Raw genomic sequence first — 25,407 nt, forward strand, 5'->3', positions numbered from 1 at the left:
TCAATAGATTGGCCTACAGACTTCTTTCCATGTCTCCTCCCATCTTCCTGGAGCACCTCAGTGACCACATGTTTTTGTGTCAGTCCTGGTCTTCCCCACGCAGATAATCCAACATGATTTTTGGATGATTATTGCCAACTTGTACTTCCCAAGTGCTTAGCACGGTGCTCTGCACACAGTAAGTGCTCAATAAATACGATTGAATGAATGAATGAATTTTTCCAGGGCTGCCTGACACCTTACATTCCCTCCAATGCTGCTAACCACTGAGGTCTTTAGATTTAATTTTCTCCGATCAATATCTGCCAAAGGTATCTTGAAAGCCTCTTGGCTTGTCTCTGTGTCATCTCTTTCGTTCCTGTTGATCAGTATTGTTTCACTACTCATGACCCGTGGTTTCTGCTTATGCAGGGCACATTAGACCCTTTTTTTTTCTTTTAATGGTATTTATTAAGTGCTTACTCTGTGTCAGGCCCTGTACTAAGTGCTGGGGTAGATAATCAGGTTGGAGACAGATCATGTCCCAAATGGGGCTCACAATCGTATTCCTGATTTCACAAATGAGGTAACAGGCACAGAGAAGTGAAGTGACTAGTTCAAGGTCACCCAGCAGTGGAGCCATCATTAGAACCCAGATCCTGCTGACTTTCCGGCCCGTGCTCCATCTGCCAGCTCCCTTCTCTTGAGGAAGTTGGGTCTCAAATGTGACAGTCTCTGCCTCGACTGCTAGGCTCCTGGGATTGTGGTATCTGCTAAACTCTAACTCTGTGCCAAGCACTGGACTATGCAGTGAGGTAAATACAAGATAATCAAGTCAGACATAGTCCCTATTCCTTATAGGGCTCAGAATCTAAGTAGGAAGGCGAACAGGTATTGAAACCCCATTTTACAGATGAAGAAATTGAGGCACAGAGCAGTTAAGCCACTTGTCCAAGGTCACAGCAGGAAAGGAGCAGAAGTGGGATTAGAATGCAGGTCTGTGATCTTTCCATTAGGCAACACTACTTCCCTGTTTCCTAAATGACTTTGTGTCTTCTAACTCTTAGAACAGTCCAGCGCTTAGAACAGTGCTTTGCACATAGTAAGTGCTTAACAAATTCCATTATTATTATTATTGTACCTTTCCATGTGCTCAGTATAGTTCTCTGCACACAGTGAGGCTTAATAAATACCATGGATTACTGATTGACTGGTAAGAAATGTACTTCTTGCCCCCTCTTCAAACTATGATCCTTAGAACACTGCTGTATTTCCTTCAATTCTAAGAGACAGAGCAAATTGAATTTATTCTTTTTTTCTTGGGATCTAGAACACAAAATATTTGACACAAAATATACACAAAATATATTTCCCCCTTCTAGACTGTGAGCCCACTTTTGGGTAGGGACCATCTCTATATGTTGCCAACCTGTACTTCCCAAGCACTTAGTACAGTGCTCTGCACACAGTAAGCGCTCAATAAATACGATTGATTGATTGATTGATTGACACAACCCAGAGAGTCAGTGAAGTTATGCATGAGGCTGTCCTTGTGAACATGTAGTGCGAGAGGACCGCTGGTCACACACTGGCTTTCTACTGGTGCCATTTTGGAATTCCTTATGCCTCATTTATCTAGCAGAAGGAAATCTCTCTGTCCTTTAAGCAAAGATTGATATTTCAGAAAACCATTAAATTAAGGCTTTTAAAAATGTCGACACCATTTATAGAAGACCCTCTAGATTATAAGCTCGTTATGGGCAGGGAACATGTCCATTAATTCTGTTGTACTCTCCCAAGCGTTTTAGTACAGTGCTCTGCACTTAGTAAGTGCTCAGTACATACCACTGATTGACTGTTAGTGCTGTGTTCTATACAGAGTAAGGGTTCCATAAATATTACTGATTGATTGAGAGTATTTGTAAGAGTATTGGTTAATGTACATTAAGTGCAATGCAGTGTACTAAATACTTGGGAAGTACAAAACAAGCAGGTGACATGTTCCCTCCCTATATGACCTATGCTATCACAGGGAAGACAAACATAAACATATTTACAAAGAATAATCATGTAAGCTTCCTGAGGACAGGCACCATGTCTACCAATTGTATCTTTAAGAAAAAAAAGGATGGTATTTGTTAAGCACTTACTATGTGCCGAGCACTGTTCTAAGCGCTGGGGTACATAGAAGGTTATCAGTTTGGACGCAGTGCCTGTCCCACATGGGGCTCCCAATCTTGCTCCCCCTTTAACAGATGAGGTAACTGAGGCCCAGAGAAGTGAAGTGACTTGCCCAAGATCACACAGCAGACAAGTGGCAGAGCCGAGATTAGAACCCAGGTCCTTCTGACACCCAGGTCTGTGCTCTATCCACCAGGTCACGCTGCTTCTCACCCAAGCACTCAGTACAGTGCTCTGCACAAAGTAAGAGTTCAATCAGTTGATGGGTGGAAAACATTCATTCATTCATTCAATCAATCATATTTACTGAGCGCTTACTGTGTGCAGAGCACTGTACTAAGCACTTGGGAAGTACAAGTTGATACAGAGTGCAGTGTTGAGGATGGAGAGAACAGCTAAGGATGACTGATGGGTTAATATACTTGGGCAGCTCAAATTTAATTGGGAAGGACACGTTAGAAGAGGAAGGCTTTCAGGAGGCCTTTGAATATGAGGAGGGAAAAGAATTGGGCTGTGCTTGGCCTCAAAGCACTTATTCCTATACTCTGCCATTTCTCCTATTTGTAATTATTTTAATGTGTCTCCCTCTCTAGACTGAAAGATTCAGGGATCATGTTGCCAATTTGTACTTCCCAAGCGCTTAGTACAGTGCTCTGCACATAGTAAGCGCTCAATAAATACGATTGATGATGATGATGATGTCTTCCCACTCTACTGTATTTGGACTTTCCCAACTGCTAAGTATAGTGCTCTGAACACAGTAAATTTTCATTAAGTGAGAAGCAGCATGGCCTAGAGGAGAGAGCGTGGGCCAGGTTCTCTAATTCCAGCCCTGACCACTGCTTGCTGTATGACCTAGGGCAAGTTACTTTACTTCACTGTGCCTCAGTTACCTCATCTGTAAAATAGGGATTCAATGCTTCTTCCCCCTCCTACTGAGACTGTGAGCGCTATGTAGGATAGGGACTGTGTCCAACCTAATTAACTTGTACCTACTCCAGCGCTTTGAACAGAGTTTGACACAAAGTGCTTAATACCATATAAAAATACCACTGGTTGATTGATTGATGAAAAGCCAAAAAACATGTCCTGTTGCTTGCCACACTGGAAATTTTCTTTTCACTCCTCTCCTGGAAACGCCCCCTTCATGCCTCTCCCATTTTAGTCCACATCAAAGGGGAACTGTCTAAAAACTAACTGAAAGATTCTGACTGTATGAAGCAAAGGGCATCACCTCTCACTGCAATCATGATCATCCTGACCAGGAGAGAAAAAGGACCTGCATTCCCAAAATAAAAATGTCTTCCTTATGCTTAGTGTTTCTATGGTAACTGAGATTCTTTATGCTTTCCATTCTGAGAACTTCTGTAAACTTACAATTGGACTGAATGTATTAATTTAGAAAAATGCGTTTTCTAAATGTTTAATTGTGGTGGTTTTGTTACAAACTATTGTTCCACATGATCATTTCCTAGGCATCATTAAGTTCTGCAATTTGCCAAACAGAAGGAGGAAGGGGGAGGGAGGGGAAAGGAGGAGTGAGAGAGAAGGAGTGAGACAGAGAGAGATAGGAGGAGGAAAAGGAGAGTCCGAGAGAGTGAAGGGGGGGGTGGCGAGAGAGGAGAAAGAGACACAGAGAGAGTAGAGGGAGGGAGATAGAGACAGACAGGGGAAGTAGAGAGGAAAGGAAGGGAAGGAGAGGAGAGGAAAGAAAGTGGGAGAGAGGAGTCAGGGAGAGAGGGAGAGAGAGAGAGAGAGATGCGCAATCATAGGTGACAGCAGGTGAGCCAGGAATAATGAGTTCATGTCTACCCAACAGCTATGTGAGCCTGCTTTTCTTCTCTACAAATCTATCTGGGAAGTGAACATTGGCTTCTAAACCCCATATCAGGCCTTGGAGAGGCACATTATTTGTGGCATTTAACCTATTACGCAGAGACTCCAGAAGGGAGAAAGCAGTCGATTAGCATTGTTTCAATTCAGAAATGCAGCTTGGGTCAGAAAAGAGAACTCCACCTTCCGTCCCTCCCTTCAGGCCCCTCCCTTGGTCTCACCATTTATTTCATTCAAGGGATCCACTGCTTGTGTCTGCGGGAAGGTGTAATTCTAAAGAAGAACTACTCAGGAGAAAATAGCTTTTTTTTTTTTTTTGCATTGGACAAAAAACTATTGAAACTTTGCAAACGGAACTTTTATCAATCAATTGTATTTACGGAGCACTTACTGTGCACAGAGCACAGTAAGACTCTTCGAAAATTTTTGGGGTCTCCGAAAATAGTTCTGGTCCTGATTTTCCTGACTAGAACAGCTGTTCTGGATTCACTCTGAACTTCTTACAGCTCCTGCAGGTGGATTTGAAAGTCCCTGTCCCTGACCTCCTCTTCATCACTCCTGCATGCTCTGTCCCAGACATCAGACTGACTTCCTCCATTTCACCGCACAGGTCATTCCAGCCACCTGCAATGCCGCCTTCTCCCCTCCCCGTCCCCCAAACCATATTCCTTCTTTTTTTCGGTGGTAATTGTTAAAGTGCTTACTATGTGTCAAGCACTGTTCTAAGTGCTTGGGTAGATGCAGTTTACCAAGTTGGACACACTCCCTGTTCCTCCTGAGGCTCATAGTCTAAACTGGAGGGAGAAGGATTTAATCCCCATTTTACATATGATGAGGTAACTGAGGCAAAGAGAAATTCAGTGGCTTGCCCAAGTTCACACAACAAACAACTGGCAGAGCTGGGACCGGAACCGAGGTCCTCTGAGCTCTTTCTACCAGACCCCGCTGCCTCTTTTTTTCTAGACTGTGGGTAGGGACCGTCTCTATATGTTGCCAACTTGTACTTCCCAAGCGCTTACTACAGTGCTCTGCACACAGTAAGCGCTCAATAAATACGATTGAATGAATGAATGAATCGAATAAAAACCCACCTCCCCCATTCTGCCTTTTCTGACTGTCTTCCACGGAACTCTCAGTCATCCATCTCCTTCAGTATAAATCTGTGTCTGCCTTTATTGCTCTTGTTCACTCACTTCTGAATTGTATATGTTGAATAGATTTATTTGCTTTTGTCCTACTCCTAAAGTTCCCTGAGGGCAGCTGGGGATGGCGCCCACGGCATTTACATCCAGATCCATAATTTATATATTTACATCAATGACTGCCTCCCGGTCCGGACTATAAGCTCCTTGTGGGCAGGGAACGTGTCTATCGACTCTGTTAAACTGCACTCTCCCAAGTGTCCAGTACAGTGTGCTGAACACGGTAAGTCCTCAATAAATACCATTGATTGCCTGCCCTTGGTAGTGCCCAGATCACCCGAGGAAGTGCTCCTGGCACACACAGCGGGGCACTTACAGCCAAGGCTGTTTGACCGCACGCCATGGGCCTCTGTCACACCTCGGCCTGCTGCAGCCAGCCACGATCTTAATGAAACGAGAAAAGGAAATGTGGGCAGTGGGAGTGAAGACCGGCTGCTGGGTGGTTTTCAGACCAAATTATTCCCTACGTATCCTGTGCAGACCCCCAGAAGGTCTGATTTATTCAGCCCGAAGATGGAGTTGATTTGATGGAATAAGAGTAAACACCTCGCGTGGTAGTCTCACAAATTCCTCTAGCCCAAGTCGCAGCGCAATCTGCCAGGTGTAATCATTCTAGGCTTTGATCTGAAAATCTCGGCTTTAAATGAAAAGCGCACACATACACTCACCCCGCCACAATCACGCACACACGCACTCTCCTCCAGTCCCACAAACATGCCCTTTTCCCTCTTTCTTCACTGATTTTAAGGGGAGAGCCTACGGATCGGATGTCAAAACTTGGTGACGGGTGCATTGTGTTTTTCTTTCAATGTTCCCAAACAAGCAGACGTTTCTCTGCTGCATATAACATGACACCATATGGCGCTTCTTTATACGAGGGACTCGAAGCGGGAGGGAGATCAACAGAAAGGCCGCATGTCTTTCTAAAGTGAAAAACCTGCTGATACAATACGTGAACCCGGCTGGCGCTAAAGGAGCAGCCGAGGTTGAAGCTAACGCGGGCAAGATGGTCAGCTTCGTTGGGGGCTGGATAGGGAGGCTTTACTGTCTCCTATTCCCTAGGAGTGAGGTGGAGGGGGGCTTAGCTTGCACCGAGGCAGGTGCTGGGACCCCACAAGTCCGGGTCCTTGTTCACGCCACTGTCCCCGAAGACAACCCAGGCCTGAGGCTGGGGCTTGGAGGTGCTGAACCCGGCTTGGATTGTAACCTCCTTGAGGACAGTGATTGTGTCTACCGACTCTGTCTTATTGTACTCCCCGCCCAAGCACTCAGAACACTGCTCTGCACACAGTAAGCGCCCAATAAATACCACTGATTGATTGGTCAATCGTATTTATTGAGCGCTTACTGTGTGCAGAGCACTGTACTAAGCTCTTGGGAAGTACAAGTTGGCAACATACAGAGATAGTCCCTACCCAACAGTGGGCTCACAGTCTAAAAGGGGGAGACAGAGAACAAAACCAAACATACTAACAAAATAAAATTAATAGAATAGATAGGTACAAGTAAAATAAATAGAGTAATAAATATGTAGAAACATATATATATATATACAGGTGCTGTGGGGAAGGGAAGGAGGTAAGATGGGGGGATGGAGAGGGGGACGAGGGGGAGAGGAAGGAAGGGGCTCAGTGTGGGAAGGCCTCCTGGAGGAGGTGAGCTCTCAGTAGGGCCTTGAAGGGAGGAAGAGAGCGAGCTTGGCGGATGGGCAGAGGGAGGGCATTCCAGGCCCGGGGGAGGACGTGGGCCGGGGGTTGATGGCGGGACAGGAGAGAACGAGGCACGGTGAGGAGATTAGCGGTGGAGGAGCGGAGGGTGCGGGCTGGTCAGCACAGGCCAGGCCAGGGCAGTGCTGCCGCCAGCTCGGGACCACATTTCCCCGGGGAAGGGAGTGAGGCAGGCCCAAGCTGCCCCGCTGAACTCCTCAGTTGCTCCCACAGGGCCTCTAGACTGGACTGAGTTGTCCGCCTTCCCTCACCCCAGAACAGCACTGCCCCCCTGGGTTGGACAACCCTGCGGAGCACCGGCAGGCTACATCTCAACAAACGGTATTAACTTAGCTCTTTCTCCAGGCAGAGCACTGTGTTAAGCGCCTGGGAGAGTCCAACAGAATCAGTAGACATGATCCCTGCCCTCACAGAGCTTCAGTCTGGCCAGGGAGACAGATGCTAAAAAAAATTACCATCACCTCAGTCAGGGTGGGCTCCTCCTACCTCAGAATCTGGGAAGAGGATCCCATTCACCATCCTCCCTCAGTTCTCTCGGGCCTACAGATAATGCTTGATCAGCCCAAGCAACCACCCATAGCAAGCGAGTGGCAAGTCTTCATACCCGTCTGATGACCACTCTCCCCACTTCTGAAACCCTACTAAAATCCCACCTCCTCCAAGAAGCCTTCCCTGACTAACCCTTCATCATTTCTCCACCCTATTCACCCTCCCTTCTGCATCACCTATATACACTTGAGTCTCCCTTTCCCACACACACAAAGCACTTTGACACTTGCCCGCAGCAGCCCTTATAATATGTTGCTTCTCCTACCTGTAGTGTAGTTTTATGTCTGTCTCCCCCACTGGAATATAAGGCCCTTGTGGGTGGGGATTGTGAGACTTCTAGACTGTGAGCCCATTGCTGGGTAAGGACCGTCTCTATCTGTTGCCAACTTGTACTTCCCAAGCGCTTAGTACAGCGCTCTGCACACAGTAAGCGCTCAATCAATACGATTGAATGAATGAATGATTGTGACCACCACCGGCTGCATGTGTAATTAATTACTCAAGCTGTTATTTTTTTCCTGGTGTTAGGAAGCAGTTAGTCTTGCTCAAATCGAGTGTGATCATGCTCTAATACGAAGAGAGGCAACCAGGCTGTCTAGGTTAAAGTATTACTAAGCACCCACAAAGACTACCTACATTACGGGAAAAAAGAATCCTTTCACCTGCTTTAAAAATGAGCAAATCTATTGTTGTTGTGGCCCGTGCAGCAGTGTCTCTGCTGGGGGGATAAAAGAGGCCGAGGAATGTTCAGTGAATGGTACGATCTGGTTGGCTGAGGAGTTTATACTTTTAAAATAAAATCAAAAAACCCATCAAACATTACCCTCCAGGGAGGGACTTTTGCTGTTTTTTGGAGCTCCACCAGAGAGCATCCAGAGTCATACAACAGGAGCTCTGTGACTCCTCAATGGACTTTGGGGGGATGAAGGAAAGGAAAAAAACCAGCTTGAGTAATTACAGCTTCAAAACTAGGCACAGTCACTCTGAAGCGGTTAGAGAAACTCACTTCAGAAAGACCTCCCAGGATGTCTCAAACATCCTGGAGACTCCAAAGGGAAACGGGGCTTCAATCGGGAGCTTGGGTTCCGGCCCCCACTAGCGGGGCAGGGTTAAGCAGATAATAGCAAAAAATATCTCACACCGATGCGTGCAGTTTAACCAGCCCAAGGAAACCTAGGACTTTAACGAGGTCCCGAGCTTTTTGAAGTTTCGCTGGTTCTCATCTGAATCAGGAAGGCAATAAAGAAATCCAACACGCCTGAGAGCACCGGCCTCTAGAAGAAGTCTCGTGTGGCCGCGGAGGCCGAGTGGGGTGGTTTTGCTGCAGCCTCCAGGCTCGCTCCTGCCCAGCAACAATCATTCTCACTCATCCCCCTCTCCATCCCCCCCATCTTACCTCCTTCCCTTCCCCACAGCACCTGTAAATATGTATATATGTTTGTACATATTTATTACACTATTTATTTATTTATTTTACTTGTACATATCTATTCTATTTATTTTATTTTGTTAGTATGTTTGGTTTGGTTCTCTGTCTCCCCCTTTTAGACTGTGAGCCCACTGTTGGGTAGGGACTGTCTCTATATGTTGCCAATTTGTACTTCCCAAGCGCTTAGTACAGTGCTCTGCGCATAGTAAACGCTCAATACGATTGATTGATTGATTGATTGATTGATTGATCAGTGTGCCCATGGCGCAGCTTATTTGTGGGGAGGGTGCTTTCCCTGGTGGTGGAATTCTCACTTGGGCAGCTGAGGCAGGTAAGAAGCGTGAAAAACAGTCTGAACCACTGGTTTGGTGGCCCAGTCTGTGGTCAAAAGACACTGTAACCACCTGAGTTCTGTCCATGACTGGATGAGGGCATTGGGAGGGGGGTCCCAACCCCTGGCCTGGGCCTTCATTCGGCTAGTTGCTCCCAGGAAGGAAGATTTTGCTTTGCTTGGGCCACCTTGGGAATTGAAAGGGTCCTTATTTTCACATTCTCCCTTTAAAACATTATCCAGTTCAGAGAGTGAGAAGGAGCTTTAGGCCTGGATAATTCAGCATCTTTTGGGCAGGGATTGTATCAACTTACTCTGTCGTTCTCTCTCAAGTGCTCAATACAGTGCACGACTCAATAAATACCGCTGATTGATGGACTGATGACCCAATGCAAGGGAGTGTGCAAACTTCCTTAAAGTCTTCCAGGGGATGAGTCCTTAATAATTCTGTCAGGCTCCACAAACCGGGCCTTACTTTTGTCTAATTTCTAACAGTTTCCATTTAAAACTGTTTTCTCTTGTCAGTCTTAGAGACCCACAGAAAGAAAATCAATCAGTCAGTAGTATAGATTTTAGCTAGGTTGGCTACAGTGTCATTTAGTGGAAGGTGGGATCTATTAACTTGTTTATTTTTAGCCTGCCTTGAGTTTGCTTTGGGATGATCACTGAGCTGATTGTTGACTCAATATAAGTGTTTCAGGATGTCAAATTGACTACATTTTTGGGTTACTAGTTACATGAGCAGAGAAGCAGCGTGGCTCAGTGGAAAGAGCCCAGACTTGGGAGTCAGAGGTCATGGGTTCTAATCTCGGCTCCGTCACTTGTCAGCTGTGTGACTTTGGGCAAGTCACAACTTCCCTGTGCCTCAGTTACCTCATCTGTAAAATGGGGATGAAGACTGTGAGCCCCTCGTGGGACAACCTGATTATCTCCCCCTGTGCTTAGAACAGTGCTTGGCACATAGTAAACACTTAAAAATGCATTATTTAGACTGTGAGCCTTTTAGACTGTGAGCGCACTGTTGGGTAGGGACTGTCTCTATATGTTGCCAACTTGTGCTTCCCAAGTGCTTAGTACAGTGCTCTGCACACAGTAAGCGCTCAATAAATACGATTGATTGATTGATTATTTATTATTATTATTATTATTAGCAGGTATTTCCACGGAGATGGACCCATCAGGTAGATACGGTGCTCTTGCTTCAGCTTCTAGATCTGTCTGTCAGAGTCCAGGATGAACGGGTTTCCTGGAAAGGCCCTTCCTTTTGGAAATTATGGGGCCCTGAGGACAGGAAGAGAGGGGAAACAACACCAGCTGAAACTGGAGCAGGAGAGATTTAGGTTGGACATTAGGAAAAACCGGTGGGTACGTTATGGCAAGCTCAAAGAAGGATTTAGCTACTTTTCTAGCTGGTCTTGAGGATGGCCCTAGTTTCAATTCAGGTCCCTCTCCAGTAAAACCAGGGCATCTGTATCAGGGCTAAGCGTGAGTTAGTGGAGCAGGGAAGCCACCTGGACAGCTTCGGAAAATGGAGCTATCAGACCACCACCACCGCGAACCCAAGCGACCACCTCGCATATCGACAGATATTAATTCAAGAATGGCTGGGCTTGAGCTCAGAGGTTCTGGGCCTTGATTCAGTGAATTGTAATAATGAAGGAATTTACTGGACACTGACTCTGTGCCAAGCAGAGTTGGGTTAGATTTGGATCAGATTGGCTACAGTCAACCGATCAATGGTATTTATTGAACGCTTACTGTGTGAAGAGCATTGTTCTACGCGCTTGGGTGAGTACAATAAAACAGAGTTAGTAAATATGTTCCCTGTCCATGACAATTTTACACTCCTTGCAGCCTAAGCAGAAGGCTTATCCCCATTTTACAGATGAGGAAACTGCGGCACTGGGCCACACTGCCTTCCAGTTGAAGACAGGGACTGTAAATCCGGACCTGAAATTCCTGTACATTTGTCCAGACTAAGTAACTTACTGGTCTTAAGAAGGGGATGTTACACTTCAGGATGCTTGCACACATTACAGTCTTGGATAAAAAATACCTAAGGATCACTACACCTCTCCCACACTTCCAGGACATCACACTTGGGATAAATTCTCTGTGTGTACTGTAAATCCCCGTGACAATGCTGTGACATTAACAATTCAGTTTTCTCAAAGGGGTAGACTGCAATATAATAGGTTCCCTTCTATGGCAAAAAAAAAATCGGTTTTGAAACTTTTATAAAGTACCCCAGTGGGATGTATCCTTAAACGGACATTCAAAATGGAAGACGGTCTAAAGGATGAGGATGGGTGAGAGGGTGGACCAAAAACTTTTAGGTGACATAATCTTACAGAAACTGAACTGAATAGTATTAAAATGGTACATTTGCTTAGCACTATGTTCCAAGCACTATACTAAAGACAGGGGTAGTCACAAGATAATCCAGTTGGACCTAGTCCCTGCCCTACATGGGGCTCAAGGTCTAAGTAGGAAGGCGAACAGGTACTGAATGTCCATTTTACAGATGAGGAAACTGAGCCACAGAGGAGTTAAGTGACTTGCCCAAGGTCACATGGCAGGCAAGGGGCAGAGCAGGGATTAGCACCCAGGACCTCTGACTCCCAAGCTCGGGCTCTATCCACCAGGCCATGCTGCTTCAAAGCAAGTAGCCAACCACAATTTCTTAGGGTTCTTGTTAAAAGTAATTCAATTTTATTCACAAAGGACTTTAATCTCTTATGTAGAAACGTGCAATTATGGGTGTTTCTACTTCATCCATATTGGATGACTTGAGGTCTTTTTTGATCGTATTTGTTAAGCGCTTACCAGATGCCAAGCACTGTACTGTCAATCAATCAATTGTATTTATTGAGCGCTTACTGTGTGCAGAGCACTGTACTAAGCACTTGGGAAGTACAAGTTGGCAACATATAGAGACGGTCCCTACCCAACAGTGGGCTCACGCTGAGTTCTCTCTTAGGGTATCACAACCCACCCATCATTAGGTTTCAGACCTTTTAGCTCCCATTAAAAGTAAAATTCCAGAGCAGCATGGCCTAGTGGATAGAACAGAGGCTTGGGAGGCAGAAGGACCTGGGTTCTAATCCTGACTTTGACACTTGTCTGCTGTGTGACTTTGGGAAGTCACTTGACTTCTCTGGGCCTCAGTTACCTCACCTGTAAAGTGGGGATTAAGACTGTGAGCCCCATGTGGGACATGGACTTTGCCCAGCCTGATGAGTTTGTATCTACCCCAGTGCTTAGAACAGCGCTTGGCACTTAGTAAGCACTTAAATACCATCATTTAAATACCATCATTTTTTTTTTAATTGGGCAGTCACTTGGGGCAAAGCCCTGAACTAGATGCTGCACCCCAAGAAGTAAGTCTGAACGGACGGACACCCCAAACCTGAAGCACGCCTCCCACGGCCCAAGTATTCCCCTAGAAAGAGAAGCAGCGTGGCTCAGTGGGAAAGAGCCCGGGCTTTGGAGTCAGAGGTCATGGGTTCAAATCCCATCTCCGCCAATTAGCTGTGTGACTTTGGGCAAGTCACTTAACTTCTCTGGGCCTCAGTTACCTCATCTGTAAAATGGGGATGAAGACGGTGAGCCCCCCCTCGGTGGGACAACCTGATCAGCTTGTAACCTCTCCAGGGCTTAGAACAATCAATCAATCAATCAATCGTATTTATTGAGCGCTTACTGTGTTCGGAGCACTATACTAAGCGCTTGGGAAGTACAAGTTGGCAACATATAGAGGCAGTCCCTACCCAACAGTGGGCTCACAGTCTAGAAGGGGGAGAACAGTGCTTTGCACATAGTAAGCGCTTAATAAATGCCATTATTATTATTATTATTATTATTATTTGCTGGGAATTAGACTGATCCTGGATACTGTGTCGGTCATGGATTTCTACTGCCAATGGAATCCCTTGGCGTGTGATTCCCAGAGCCCCAAACTCCCTTCCTACAGCGTGGAGCTCCAGAAGAGAATCTGAGCAAGAAGTAGCAGCGCCCAGTGGATACCGCCCGGGCCTGGGAGTCCGAGGACCTGGGTTCGAAACCCAGCTCTGCCGCTTGTCTGCTGTGTGACCTTGGGCAAATCACTTAACTCCTCTTTGTCTCAGTTACCTCATCTGAAAATGGGGATTAAAGCTATGAGCCCCATATGAGAAGCAGTGTGGCTCAGAGGAAAGAGCACGGGCTTTGGAGTCAGAGGTCATGGGTTCGAATGCCGGCTCCGTCACATAATAATAATAACGATGTCATTTATTAAGCACTTACTAAGTGCAAAGCACTGTTCTAAGCGCTGTGGAGGATACAAGGTGATCAGGTTGTCCCACGTGGGGCTCACAGTCTTAATCCCCATTTTACAGATGAGGTAACCGAGGCACAGAGAAGTGACTTGCCCAAAGTCACACAGGTGACAAGTGGCGGAGCCGGGATTTGAACCCTTGACCTCTGACTCCAAAGCCCTTGCTCTTTCCACTGAGCCATGCTGCTTCCCTAATGTCTGCTGTGTGACCTTGGGCAAGTCACTTAACTTCTCTGAGCCTCAGTTACCTCATCTGTAAAATGGGGATCACGACTGTGAGCCCCACGTGGGACAACCTGATCACCTTGCATCCCCCCCCAGCGCTTAGAACAGTGCTTTGCACATAGTAAGCGCTTAACAAATGCCATCATTTTTATGTGAGACATGGACTGTGTCCCACCTGATTATCTTGTATGCACCTCAGTGCTCAATACAGTACCTGGTGCATAGTAAGCACTTAACAAATATCCTTAAAAAAAAATTCCATTTGTGGCTCCCAGAGTGTGGATGGGGGATTTGGGAATCCTCATCTGCACGAGATCCTCCCCGCCCGCCGACCCCGTTGGGCAAAGTGGAAGGGAAATTGGCAGGCGGGACAACAAAGAACCTGGCAGGAAGCTGGTGAATGGGAAAAGCAGATTGGTGAGCTTCAGGGGAATGACACAAGATGGGAATGGAAAAGCGTCCCTCTGCCAGGCTGGCGGGCAGCCGGCCTTCTGCTGGGGCGGGCTCGGAGGGGATGAGAAATGGTCTTTTCAATCTGGCACGATTACTCTCGGCCCACTGTCGTGAGGGTGAAGATGGTGCTTCTGCTGACGGATGGGAAATCCTGACCTGCACTGAATAAAAGATCACGGGAAGGGGACCGCATGCTCGCTTTGGCAAACGGAGGCCGTTAACTGGAGTCCCAGTGTACGTTCACACGAGCTGCACAAACAGAAAAAGATCCCACCTTGTCTCCTGGCGGAACAAAACACCGGGAGTGCACCAGGAGCCTATGGGATGCTTAAACATCCCAGAACCCGGCTCACCGAGCGCTTTCAAATTCACTTGTAGAGAGCCAGCAAGAGCAGTGTTAAGCCATTTCACGGCAAAGCAAATGCGATTTTCACACCTATTCATTTTTAATTTATGTCTATTTAAAATTTGAGCACCCCTCTACTGCTAATTTGTTCTGGCAATATTAATTAATGCTTTTGCTTTACAGTGGTTAGGATGCTGTTTATACTGAGTGAGATAGATTAGTAGGGCTATTAGATTAGAAAAACAATCTGTAAACTGGTGAGAGGCAGTTGGGGGTGACCTTGGTGTTCTGGAAAGTAACATGTGGGAAAACTTCTTGACGTATCCTGCGATGCGTCTTCTGCAAATTCAATCCAACTCTGTCGGGAGAGTTCATTCATTCATTCATTCATTCAATCATATTTATTGAGCGCTTACTGTGTGCAAAGCACTGTACTAAGCGCTTGGGAAGTACAAGTTGGCAACATATAGAGACGGTCCCTACCCAACAACAGGCTCACAGTCTAGAAGCGGGGAGACAGACAAGAAAACAAAGCAAAACAAGTAGACAGGTATCAATAGCACAATAATAATAGTTCTGGTATTTGTTATAAACACTTACTGTGTGGCAGGCACTGTTCTAAGCGCTGGGGTGGATTCAGGCAAATCGGGTTGGACACAGTCCCTGTCCCACATGATGAAGCTCACAGTCTCGATCCCCATTTTACAGATGAGGTCACAGTGGCCCAGACAAGTGAAGTGACTTGTCCAAGGTCACGCAGCGGACGAGTGGCAGAGCCAGGATTAGAACCCATGACCTTCTGACTCTCAGGCCCGGGCTGTATCAACTATATCATGCTTAGTCCGTGTCCGAATCAATTAACTTGTAATCACCCCAGTGCTTAGAACAGTACCTGACCCATATAGTAAGCACTTCATCATCATCAATCATATTTATTGAGCACTTACAGTGTGTAGAGCACTGTACTAAGCGCTTGGGAAGTACAAGTTGGCAACATATAAAGACAGTCCCTACCCAACAGTGGGCTCACAGTCTAAAAGGGGGAGAAGTTCTCTGCAGCCCTCTCTCTTCAGTGGTTAAGGAGTTCTCAGGTCCCTAGGAACTACCAGATGGCCAGGCCCAGGTGAGCGCTTTGCTGTCGATTAGCTGTATTTCCTATTAACCTGTTTCAATTCAGAGCTTGCTCTGGGGTTATTATACCAGGATACCCCGTGTTTTCCTGAGCTGCTCTGAAAATGATCCTCTCCGATCATATTCCAGTAGGCCTACTGGGAAGTCACTGCGGACAACCTCGTGGAAAGAGCCCAGGCCTGGGAGCTGGGAGACCTGGGTTCTAATCCTGGCGGAGTGGATAGAGCCCGGACCTGGGCGTCAGAAGGTCATGGGCTCTAATCCCAGCCCCTCCACTTGTCTTCTGTGTGACCTTGGGCAAGTCACTTCACTTCTCTGGGCCCCAGTTACCTCCTCTGTAAAATGGGGATTCAGACTGTAAGCCCCACGTGGGACAGAGACTGTGTCCAACCCGATCTGCCTGTATCCACCACAGCACTTAGTACAGTGCCTGGAACATAGTTAAGCACTTAACAAATACCATTGTTATTATTACTATTATTATTAATCCTGGCTCTGCCACTTGCCTGCTGTGCAGGATGATGCCAAAAGCAGGGCACCTGGCTTTGGGTCCTTCTGTGGTATTATCATTGTTATTATTATTCTTGTTGTTGTATTTGGTGAGCACTTACTATGCTGCAAGAGTTAGTTAAGCACTTAACAAATACCATTATTATTATTATTATTACTATTAATCCTGGCTCTGCCACTTGCCTGCTGTGTCACCTTGGGCAATCACATAACTTCTCTGGGCCTCAGCTTCCCTCTCTGTAAAATGGGGATGAAATGCCTGTTCTCCCTGTCCCTTAGATTGTGAGCCCCTTATGGGATAGCGACTATGTCTGACCTGCTTGTCTCACATCTTCCCCAGTGCTTAGTACAGCTCTTGCGGCATAGTAAGTGCTCACCAAATACAACAACAAGAATAATAACAACAATGATAGTACCACAGAAGGACCCAAAGCCAGGTGCCCTGCTTTTGGCATCATCCTACACTTTGTTCCACTCACTGAAGTAGCATCCTTGTGCCTTCGGAAAGAGCATGTGGGTGACTGTCTAGGAAGGCTGCCTGAGAGGTGGGTGAAAAGATGAACTAGCACCCAAGGGGTCTCTCGCTCTCTTTCTATACACTATGAGGGTGTGTTTGCACACATCAGAGCCTTAATGGAGGCACCTCCAGAGGCTTTTCTTCTCCCACTTCCTTCTGCATCACCCCTGTACTTTGATTTATTCACCCCTTTATTCACCCCGCCCTCAGCCCCACAGCCCTTATGTCCCTATCCATAATTCAGTCATATTAACATCAGTCTCCCCCTCTAGACTTTAAGCTTCTTGTGAGCAGGGAACGTTTCTACGAGCTCTGTCGTACTGTACTCTCCCAAGTGCTCAGTACAGTGCTCTGCACACGATAAGTGCTCTATCGGTAAGTATTACTGATTGATTGGTGAACGCAGGAAAACACACACACCTACATACTCCATCTCATGTCCTACTGGGGATTGCTTTTCAGGGTCATTGCAATGGTGGGAGGACAACTGAGTCCAGAAAAGCGAAGTGTCTCAGAGAACCCCTTTCAGGGCAGGTACTGTGGCTGCTCCGTCCCTTGGCGATGTTCACGCTCTCTCTCCTAAGTCGCTGACCACCCTCCTTACCCCTGGTGGGGCCCTCGGCCACTTGGAACCAAAAGGGGTGACCCCATGGGAAGGGTGCTGAATGAAGCTGGAGTAAAAAACTGGGGGAGGCCAGGCTGCGGGAAGAGAACAGCATTTCAAGATGACTTCCCTGGATCTAGGTTTTTCCACTGGGAAAACCCCCATTCTTCCCGCGGGACGCCAAAATCGAGGCGCCCCGGTGTTGGCGATTGGCTCCGGTAACCGTCGCCTCGGCAGCCGGCTACGGAGAGTGAGGGAGCCGGGTGAGGAGGAAACCAGAGAGGAGGTTAATGAGCCTTCTGGAGTGACGGCGATGCCGCTGGGGGTGATAAATAGCCTGCAACGAGGGCTGTGCGGCGTGCCCTTCATCATCTAGTCGCGCTGGTTAGTGGACTGTCAGAAAAAATAATTTAGCAGCGGTGGCTTTAACCGATGTGTTGCACGCCGGGGTCAAAAGACTATTACAAAGTAGCAGCGGTGCCCTGCTCCGCCACGGTGCGGGGAAGACGGCAGCGGGGCGAAGATTTGCCGACGCCGTTCATCGTGGGCTGGCGGAAGAGGGTTCGGTTCACAGTGTCCCCCACGCCTCAACTTCCAGGCCAGTAGCTGTGATGGCCAGCGCTTAGTACTGAGCTCTGCACTGGTAAGCCCTCCATAAATACCACTGATGATGACAAGCAGGGAGCGAAGCACTACATGAGAGGAGGGGCCTGGGCTGATGCTTACAATAATAATAATAATAATGATGGCATTTGTTAAGCACTTACTATGCACCAGGCACTGTACTTAGTGCTGGGGTGGAAACAAGCAAATTGGGTTGGACACAGTCCCTGTCCCACATGGGGCTCACAGCCTCAACCCCCACTTTACAGATGAGGAAACTGAGGCCCAGAGAAGTGAAGTGTTTTGGCTAAGGTCACACAGCAGACACGTAGCAGAGCAGGAATCAGAACCCACGACCTTCTGAATCCTAGGCCTGTGCTCTATCCACTACGCCATGCTGCTTCTCTCATCATCCACTCCCGACTCTGTTATATTCTATGCTCCCAAGTACTTAGTCCACAGCTCTGCACACAAAAAGTGCTCAATAAATACCACCGAATTAACGTGAGCCCCCCTACCTCCTTGAGGCTAATTCCCACCTGGATATTTCCTCCCAGTGCTCACTACAGTCTTCTGCACGCAGTAAGGGCTTCATAAATACTATTAATACTAGGAAGAATCCCGAGCCCATAAAAAGACCAGTTGTGATATTCCAAATAGTTCGCTACCAAGACCATACACCCACTGTAGTCAAGACCTTTAAACAGAAATTCGCTTAAAGCTGAGATTAAACCAGCAGCATGTGTAGTTAGTAAGGATGTCAGGTTGTGAGAGTAAATATTACTACTCTATAATCCCTGTTATTCATCTCTAGAGGGGGTTTATTTACATGAGACATCTGTGTGGCTATTTTATGCTGATCCACAGAAACATTCCCTGATAATGTGGGGACATTTTTTGTGATGCTGAGCATTGTTTAAATAGATCTGTGACCTTTGCGTCTAGCAGAACAGGAAAATGGAATCTAATTACAAGGATAAGGTGATGAAGGCCAGGACACTGTTAATAATTCCACCCTAAGTGTTTCTTTCATTTGCTAATCCTCTATTAATGAAGGATGGGGATCGTTTTCCATTCTTTAAAAGAAAAGTGTCCTCAAAAGTAAGGTTAAGGGCTGGTGAGTGGGAATGGAAAGTTCTGAAGGCGACTGTCAGCTGCCCTCTGATCTGGGGCCCTGAAGCTCGGCTGCATGTTTGGAAAGCATTCGTTTGGTCTAAGAAGTGGCAGTGACCTGTCCGAATAAAACTGCAGGGTAAGAGGGTAAACGGCCTTGCTTCAGAGCTGTGACCTCTCACCTGACCTGCAATCCTACATCTCCTCTTCCTTTCGGGGCATCTCCACTTGGATGTCCCACTAGCACCTCAAGCTCAACTTGTCTGAAACAGAGCACCTCATTTTGTCCCCCTAAACCAGTTCTTTCCCCTAACTTTCCCATCTCAGTACACACCACCACCATCCTCCCCTTCCCAGAGGCTTGCAGCCTCGGTATCATTCTCTTACAACTTTTTTTCATGTGATCCACTTCCAAATCCTGTCGGTTCTTTCTGCCTCCTGGATCCACCCAGTGTGAGCTCTGGTCTCCCCTTGGCTAGACAACTGCGTGAGCCTCCTCACCTCTCTCCCACCCTCCAGCCTCTCCGTCTTCCAATCTACATTTCATCCCGTTGCACAGATCATCTTTCCGAAGCATCATTTGGCCCATGTCTCCTTTTCTCCTCAGAACCCTCCAATGCTTTCCCGTGAGTCTCCACCTCAAACAAAAACTCGTCACAATCAGCTCCAAGGCTTTTCCCCAAGTAGCTCTACCAGCACTCATGAATATATGCTTACTTTGTCCACTCCAGCTGTAAGTGTTCTTATATTGGTCTCCTCCTTTAGAGATTAAGTCTCTTGTGAGCCTCATGTGGATCAAGGACTGTACTGGAACTGATTATCTGGATGTACCCTGGCGCTTTTGCCCAGTGCTTATTATTATTACTATCAATGGCAGGAAACATGTCCACTTCTTTATTCTGTATTTTCCAAGCACCTAATTCAGCGGCCTGAACCAAATCACGTGCAGCTACTAGTAGTAATGTACTAGTATAACTACTCAGAGGTGATCAGGAATTGGCTGGCGAGGCCCGATGCGGAGCGCTCCTACAGCCTTTCCACCTGACACCTGTCTACTTGTTCAGTTTTGCTGTCTGTCTCCCCCCTTCTAGACGGCGAGCCCGTTGTTGGGTAGGGACTGTCTCTATATGTTGCCGAATTGTATTTTCTAAGCACTTTATACAGTACTCTGCACACAGTCAGTGCTCAATAAATACGATTGAATGAATGAACCGTCCCCACTTCTTCCCCAACTTCAGTGGCATTTCAAACCTAGCGACAGGACCCTCTATTCCGCCCGGGTTTTGGCCTCACGTGGCAGAGGGCAGCCCAGAGGTGGCAGCCAAAGTCGAGAATGGGAAACGTTAAGGGGAAAGGAGACTCCATTTGGATCCACGGGGGAATAGCTGCCGTTTCTCATTTTGCTGGTTTTCTCCAACAACCTCAAAGTCTACCTCCGAAAGTTAAAAAAAGCCACCGATAGCAGCCGTTTCCTGAAGAAAAGAAGCCCACATCACCACGCCCTCCGAGGGTGCCGGAGAGCTAGCGGTGGGAAGCGCACCTCCCCGTCATCAGTCCTCAGAGAAACGGGACCATCGCCCCCGCACCCCTCCCAGCTGAACGCAATCTCTCCGTAAGACCTAAGACGCTCCCCGCCCCGTCCCCGCGGGCTTTCCTTCCAGCCTCTGCTCCGGCAGTCGGCGGCATCATTACCACAATTACCTGGCTTCATTAATTCTCTCATTACCTGGGGGGAGGTTGGAGTGTTGACATTCTCTGCTCTCCTCTCCTTCCATTCACCCAGCCCTCTCACCAAAAAAGCCTGCAAAATTGCTCCTAACGATAAGTACCCGGAAGGCCTCTGTGCGTGCGCGGTGGTGAAGCCTCGTTTTGGGGGAAGGAAGCGCTCGATGGCAGGCGGCGAAGGGGCCGGGTGCTTACGGTAACTGGAGGAGAGTGGTTGGACGGTCCTCAGTTACAGCAAGAACAATAACAATTCGCATGCATCTTAGCATTCTTTCACCTGGGTGACGGCTCCCTGATGGGTCTCACCTGTGGCAAACGGGTACATTTACTCCTGCTGGGGATGCGGGAGGGCAGCCGAACGTGAAAGAGGGCCTGCAGTGCAGCCTGCGCTGCTTGGCCTTTGGCCAGCTTCTTGCTACGTCCTGAGCCTTCAAACGTTCTCCCATCCACTCTCACTGCCATCACAAAACTCTTGGGGTGCCGCTTCTCCACGGTCTCCGAAAGGCAGACGTACCTCAGTCCCGCTCGCAGCTCATTCAGGAGCACTACCGGGTTCTTTTCGCTCTCGACGGAGGACGGCGGCGTCTTGGCGGGGTTCGGCGGCGGCTGGGGGGCGGCCACCAAGTCCAGCGTGTGGCGGAAGGGCAGCGCGCGCCTCCGGGGGCCGGCCAGCCACGGGCCGCTCACGGGGTGGCAGCCCGGCAAGTCCTGGCCGCGGGCCGACGGCTCGAACTCCTTGAACAGGCTGTCCGGGAAGTCGGCCTGGTCCGAGGTGAAATCCGTGGGCGGGCTGGCGCCGTTGCCCATGGCGAAGTGAGCCTGGCAGGCGTTGGGGAACTGAATGAACGATCGCAGGGCTAACTCGGCCGCCCGCATCTTCGCTTTCTTCTTCGTGGGGCCCGTGCCTTCGAACGTCAGTCCGTTCACTTCCACGGCCACGGCGAAGATGGGGGCGTGGACCGGGCCCGTCTGGGAGACCGTCCGGTACTGCAGACCGGGTTTCAGCTCGTGGAGCTGGACCAGAGCGTTCTTGGGGGCCACCGACCACGAGAGCTTCTTCCAGATCAGCTGCAGTTTGCAGAAAGGACCGCTGTTCCCTTCCTCTAGGGGCCTTTTCCTCTTCACGCTTGCCGACCCTCCCCGCGACCTGTCGCTGGCGGGGAGTGGTTTCGCTTCTAGGTTTCCCACGTTTCGGTTTTCCTTGACTTCTGTGCTGCTGGTACCTGAGGGGCAAAAATAAATACACTCAGATGCAGGAGGAGATGCGTTGTTGCCATTGCAATGAAATAACATCGTGGGGCTTGGAACCCGAGAGGCACAAAAAACATAGGTAAATCGGTATTGTAAATAATGATAATAATAATGATGGCATTTATTAAGCTCTATGTGCAAAGCACTGTTCTAAGCGCTGGAATAAGTTCACATCACTGACCATGCACTTGAAAAACAGCAGGGCCCAGTGGAAAGAACAAGGGACTGGGAGTCAGGAGACCTGCTTGCCATGAGACCTTGGGCGAGTCACTTAACTTCTCTATGCCTCAGTTTCCTCATCTGTAAAGTAGAGGTAAACGGCTTTATTCTCCTTCCTGTTTAGACTGTGAGCCCTGTATCTACCCCAGTGCCTAGTGAAGCACTTGGTACACAGTAAGCACTTAATACATGCAACAATTATTACTATTTTTTAACAGTATTGGTTAAGCTCTTACTATGGGCCAGGCACTGTACTTAGCGCTTAGTACAGTTCTCTGCACACAGTAAGCGCTCAATAAATACGATAGAATGAATGAATGTACAAAGCACTGGGGTGGAAACAGGATCATCAGGTTGGACACAGTCCACGCCCCACATGGGGCTCACAATCTTAATCCCCATTTTACGGATGAGAACTGAGAAACAAAGAAGTGAAGTGACTTGACCAAGGTCACACAGCAGACAAGTGGCAGAGCTGGGATTAGAACCCAGGTCCTTCTGACTCCGAGGCCCGTGCTCTATCCATTAGGGCACACTGCTCCTCATTATTAATAACATTTCAAGCCCATAGGTGATTAATGGTATGAAATCAATGAGACTAGCAGTTCTACTTCTTGCCTGGCATAATCATTTCTCACCCAGGTCAGTGGCTTTGCGCAAAGCTGGCTATGCATGTGAGCACGGAAGCCTTTTGCAATGGAGAGACTTCCCAATTCACGCTAGCGTAGGGTGTCTAGTCTGTGTCTAGAGGAAATTTGTTTGTAAATTCCCAGTTTGGGCTGATTCCCCACTGCGTTTCCTGGGTGCCCTGCAGAATTCAGGTCTTACCACCTTCCCCCCACTTCTGGAAGGCTGCTGCCCTGCTTGCTCCCCCCCGGGGCCTCACACCTACAATAAAGTGGTACTTGTTAAACGCTTACTATGTGCCAGGCACTGTACTAAGTTCTGGGGTAGACACAAGCTAATCAGGGTGGACACAGTCCCTGTCTCACATGGGGCTCATAGTCGTAAACCCCATTTTTACAGATGAGGTAACTGAGGCAGAGAGAAATGAAGCGACTGGCCCAAGGTCACACAGCAGAGAAGTGGCGGAGCTGGAATTAGAGCCCAGTTCCTTCTGATTCCCAGGCCTGTGCTCTACCCACTAGGCTAGGCCGCTTCTCTCCTCAGCCAGGCTGCTGAACTGATCTTCTGGGCTCCTATCTCCTCTCGTCTAGGTATCCTCACAGCTCTAAGTGATTATTCTAGGTACAGTTCTAAGTGCTTAGGAGTGCTGGTATCTGTTAAGCACTTACTATGTGCCAAGCAAGTACATAACAAGGAGGAGACCCATTCCCTGACCGCAAGGATCTTAGACTTCTTGTTTTTATAAGCGCCACCAACAAGCAGCCCAGTTTGGTTTATCACTTCTCTCAAGTGGAGGTCCTAATCATCAGGGTAAAGACCAACAGAGAGAAAGAGGGGTGATGGAAAATTGGGAACATTAGCCCTGGCTTAAATGAGGGTCACCTTTAACCTGCAGAATCACCTTGCGGTTACTGTGGCTTAGTGGAAAGGGGCCCGGGAGTCAGGGGACCACTTGTCTGGTGTGTCACCTTGGGCAAGCCACTCAACTTCCCTGTGCCTCGATTTCCTCACCTGTAAAATGGGGATTAAATTCCTGTTCTCCCTGCCCCTTGGACTGTGAGCCCTGTTGGGAGACAGGGGCTGTGACTTATCTGATGATTTCAAGTGCTGATCTCGGAATCCATGGGCACCCTTGACTGCCTCTGTAAGAGCTTTGAGATCTCAGGCTGGGAGAGGGCAGAGAGCTGTCAGGGAGTTGTTCCGCTACAGGAAACCCAGCAGCTGCTACTCTCTCTGCCCTCCCACGGAAACCATTCTGAGCGCTTCGGGCCTAGGAGCTGGTTGGCGGTCCTCCCTGCCCCGGGCACCCTTCCCTCCCCCTACTCTGAGGCAGGTGACACAGCGTCAGTGTCCTTCTCCCCCGACTTGGGCCTGGGCTGCACTTTGAGAGAGCACGGTCACGCTGCGCCTCCATTTATGTCAGGAAGCCAAGGATGCTGGGTCCAACCTGAAACTCCAGGGAAAGACAGAGAGTGGAAGCAGAATGCAATTACTGAGGCTGGGCTGCTGCCAGGACACTGTGGCTTAGCTCCCTTGCTTGGATGAAAAATGCCCTGGGATCTTTCAAGGGCCAAAAGTGGCCAGGAAACGGTCTACGATTTCATTGGAAAGACCGCCGACTTGGCCTGGTCACCCCAGCCACCTCTCCTGGCTACATCAGAGGTGCAGATTCTCCCAAGGGACCACTCTTGTGGCCTGCAGAGTGACACCCAATCTTCTTCCAGGAGCCATCACGTTTTGTTGCTTTTATGGAGGTTGTTAAACGCTTACTCTGTGCCGGGCACTGTACTAAGCACTGGGGTAGACACAAGCTAATCAAGTTGGACCCAGTCCATGTCCCACCTGGGGCTCACAGTCTTAATCTCATTTTGCAGATAAGGTAACTGAGGCACAGAGAAGTCAGGTGACTTTCCCAAGGTCACAGAGCAGACAAGTAGCAGAGCTGGAATTAGAACCCTGGTCCTTCTGACTCCCAGGCTCGAGTTCCAATCTTGATGTGCCCTGAGAGAGTCCCCAGCAATGGGGCATAACAGGATATCACACGCGCCCTTTTTATGGCAGTAAACATTGCTCCAAACCTAGAATATTTCTCCAGCGGAGTCCTTGATCCCTCCACTATCTTTGAATTTCCTGTGCTACCTTCCCAGACCCCACTTTTTAAGCTCTGGACCTGACCCTCTAATTTCAAAACTTAGTCAGGCTGCTGTTTCAATTGATAACACCCTCAAGCTTCATGTGACCTCACCGTTGGCTGTGCTTTGAAATCACAAATCAAGGTTATGGCTACTTCACTCCTCATCACAGTACCAGAATAAATTTCTTCCTTCTGGCTCCCACAGCACTAAGCTGTTTTAGGACTGTAGTTCAGTCCACTGCCTGTATTTTCATTTATATATATCTCAACCCACTTAATGAAAGCAATGGGAGAGTCATTAACACTCAAAACACGCACTTCTCTTGGGACATTTATTTTGCTCCTAACCTGCTGCCTAGTATGAAAATGAGAGCAGAGTCAGAAGGACCACTTTCAGTGGGGG

The 25,407-nt window shown here is 48.1% G+C and overlaps 1 protein-coding gene across 1 annotated transcript in view; it reads right to left on the reverse strand.

Moving 5' to 3' along the window:
- ADARB2 (adenosine deaminase RNA specific B2 (inactive)) overlaps positions 1-25,407 on the reverse strand; it is a 119,594-nt gene that overhangs the window by 83,108 nt on the left and 11,079 nt on the right. Inside the window, exon 2 of the mRNA XM_038755785.1 lies at positions 21,080-21,996. Coding sequence (XP_038611713.1) covers positions 21,080-21,996 — 917 coding nt within the window. The remainder of the gene's footprint in view (positions 1-21,079; positions 21,997-25,407) is intronic.

This window comes from Tachyglossus aculeatus, chromosome 13 (assembly GCF_015852505.1).
Source record: "Tachyglossus aculeatus isolate mTacAcu1 chromosome 13, mTacAcu1.pri, whole genome shotgun sequence".
Taxonomy (NCBI): domain Eukaryota; kingdom Metazoa; phylum Chordata; class Mammalia; order Monotremata; family Tachyglossidae; genus Tachyglossus; species Tachyglossus aculeatus.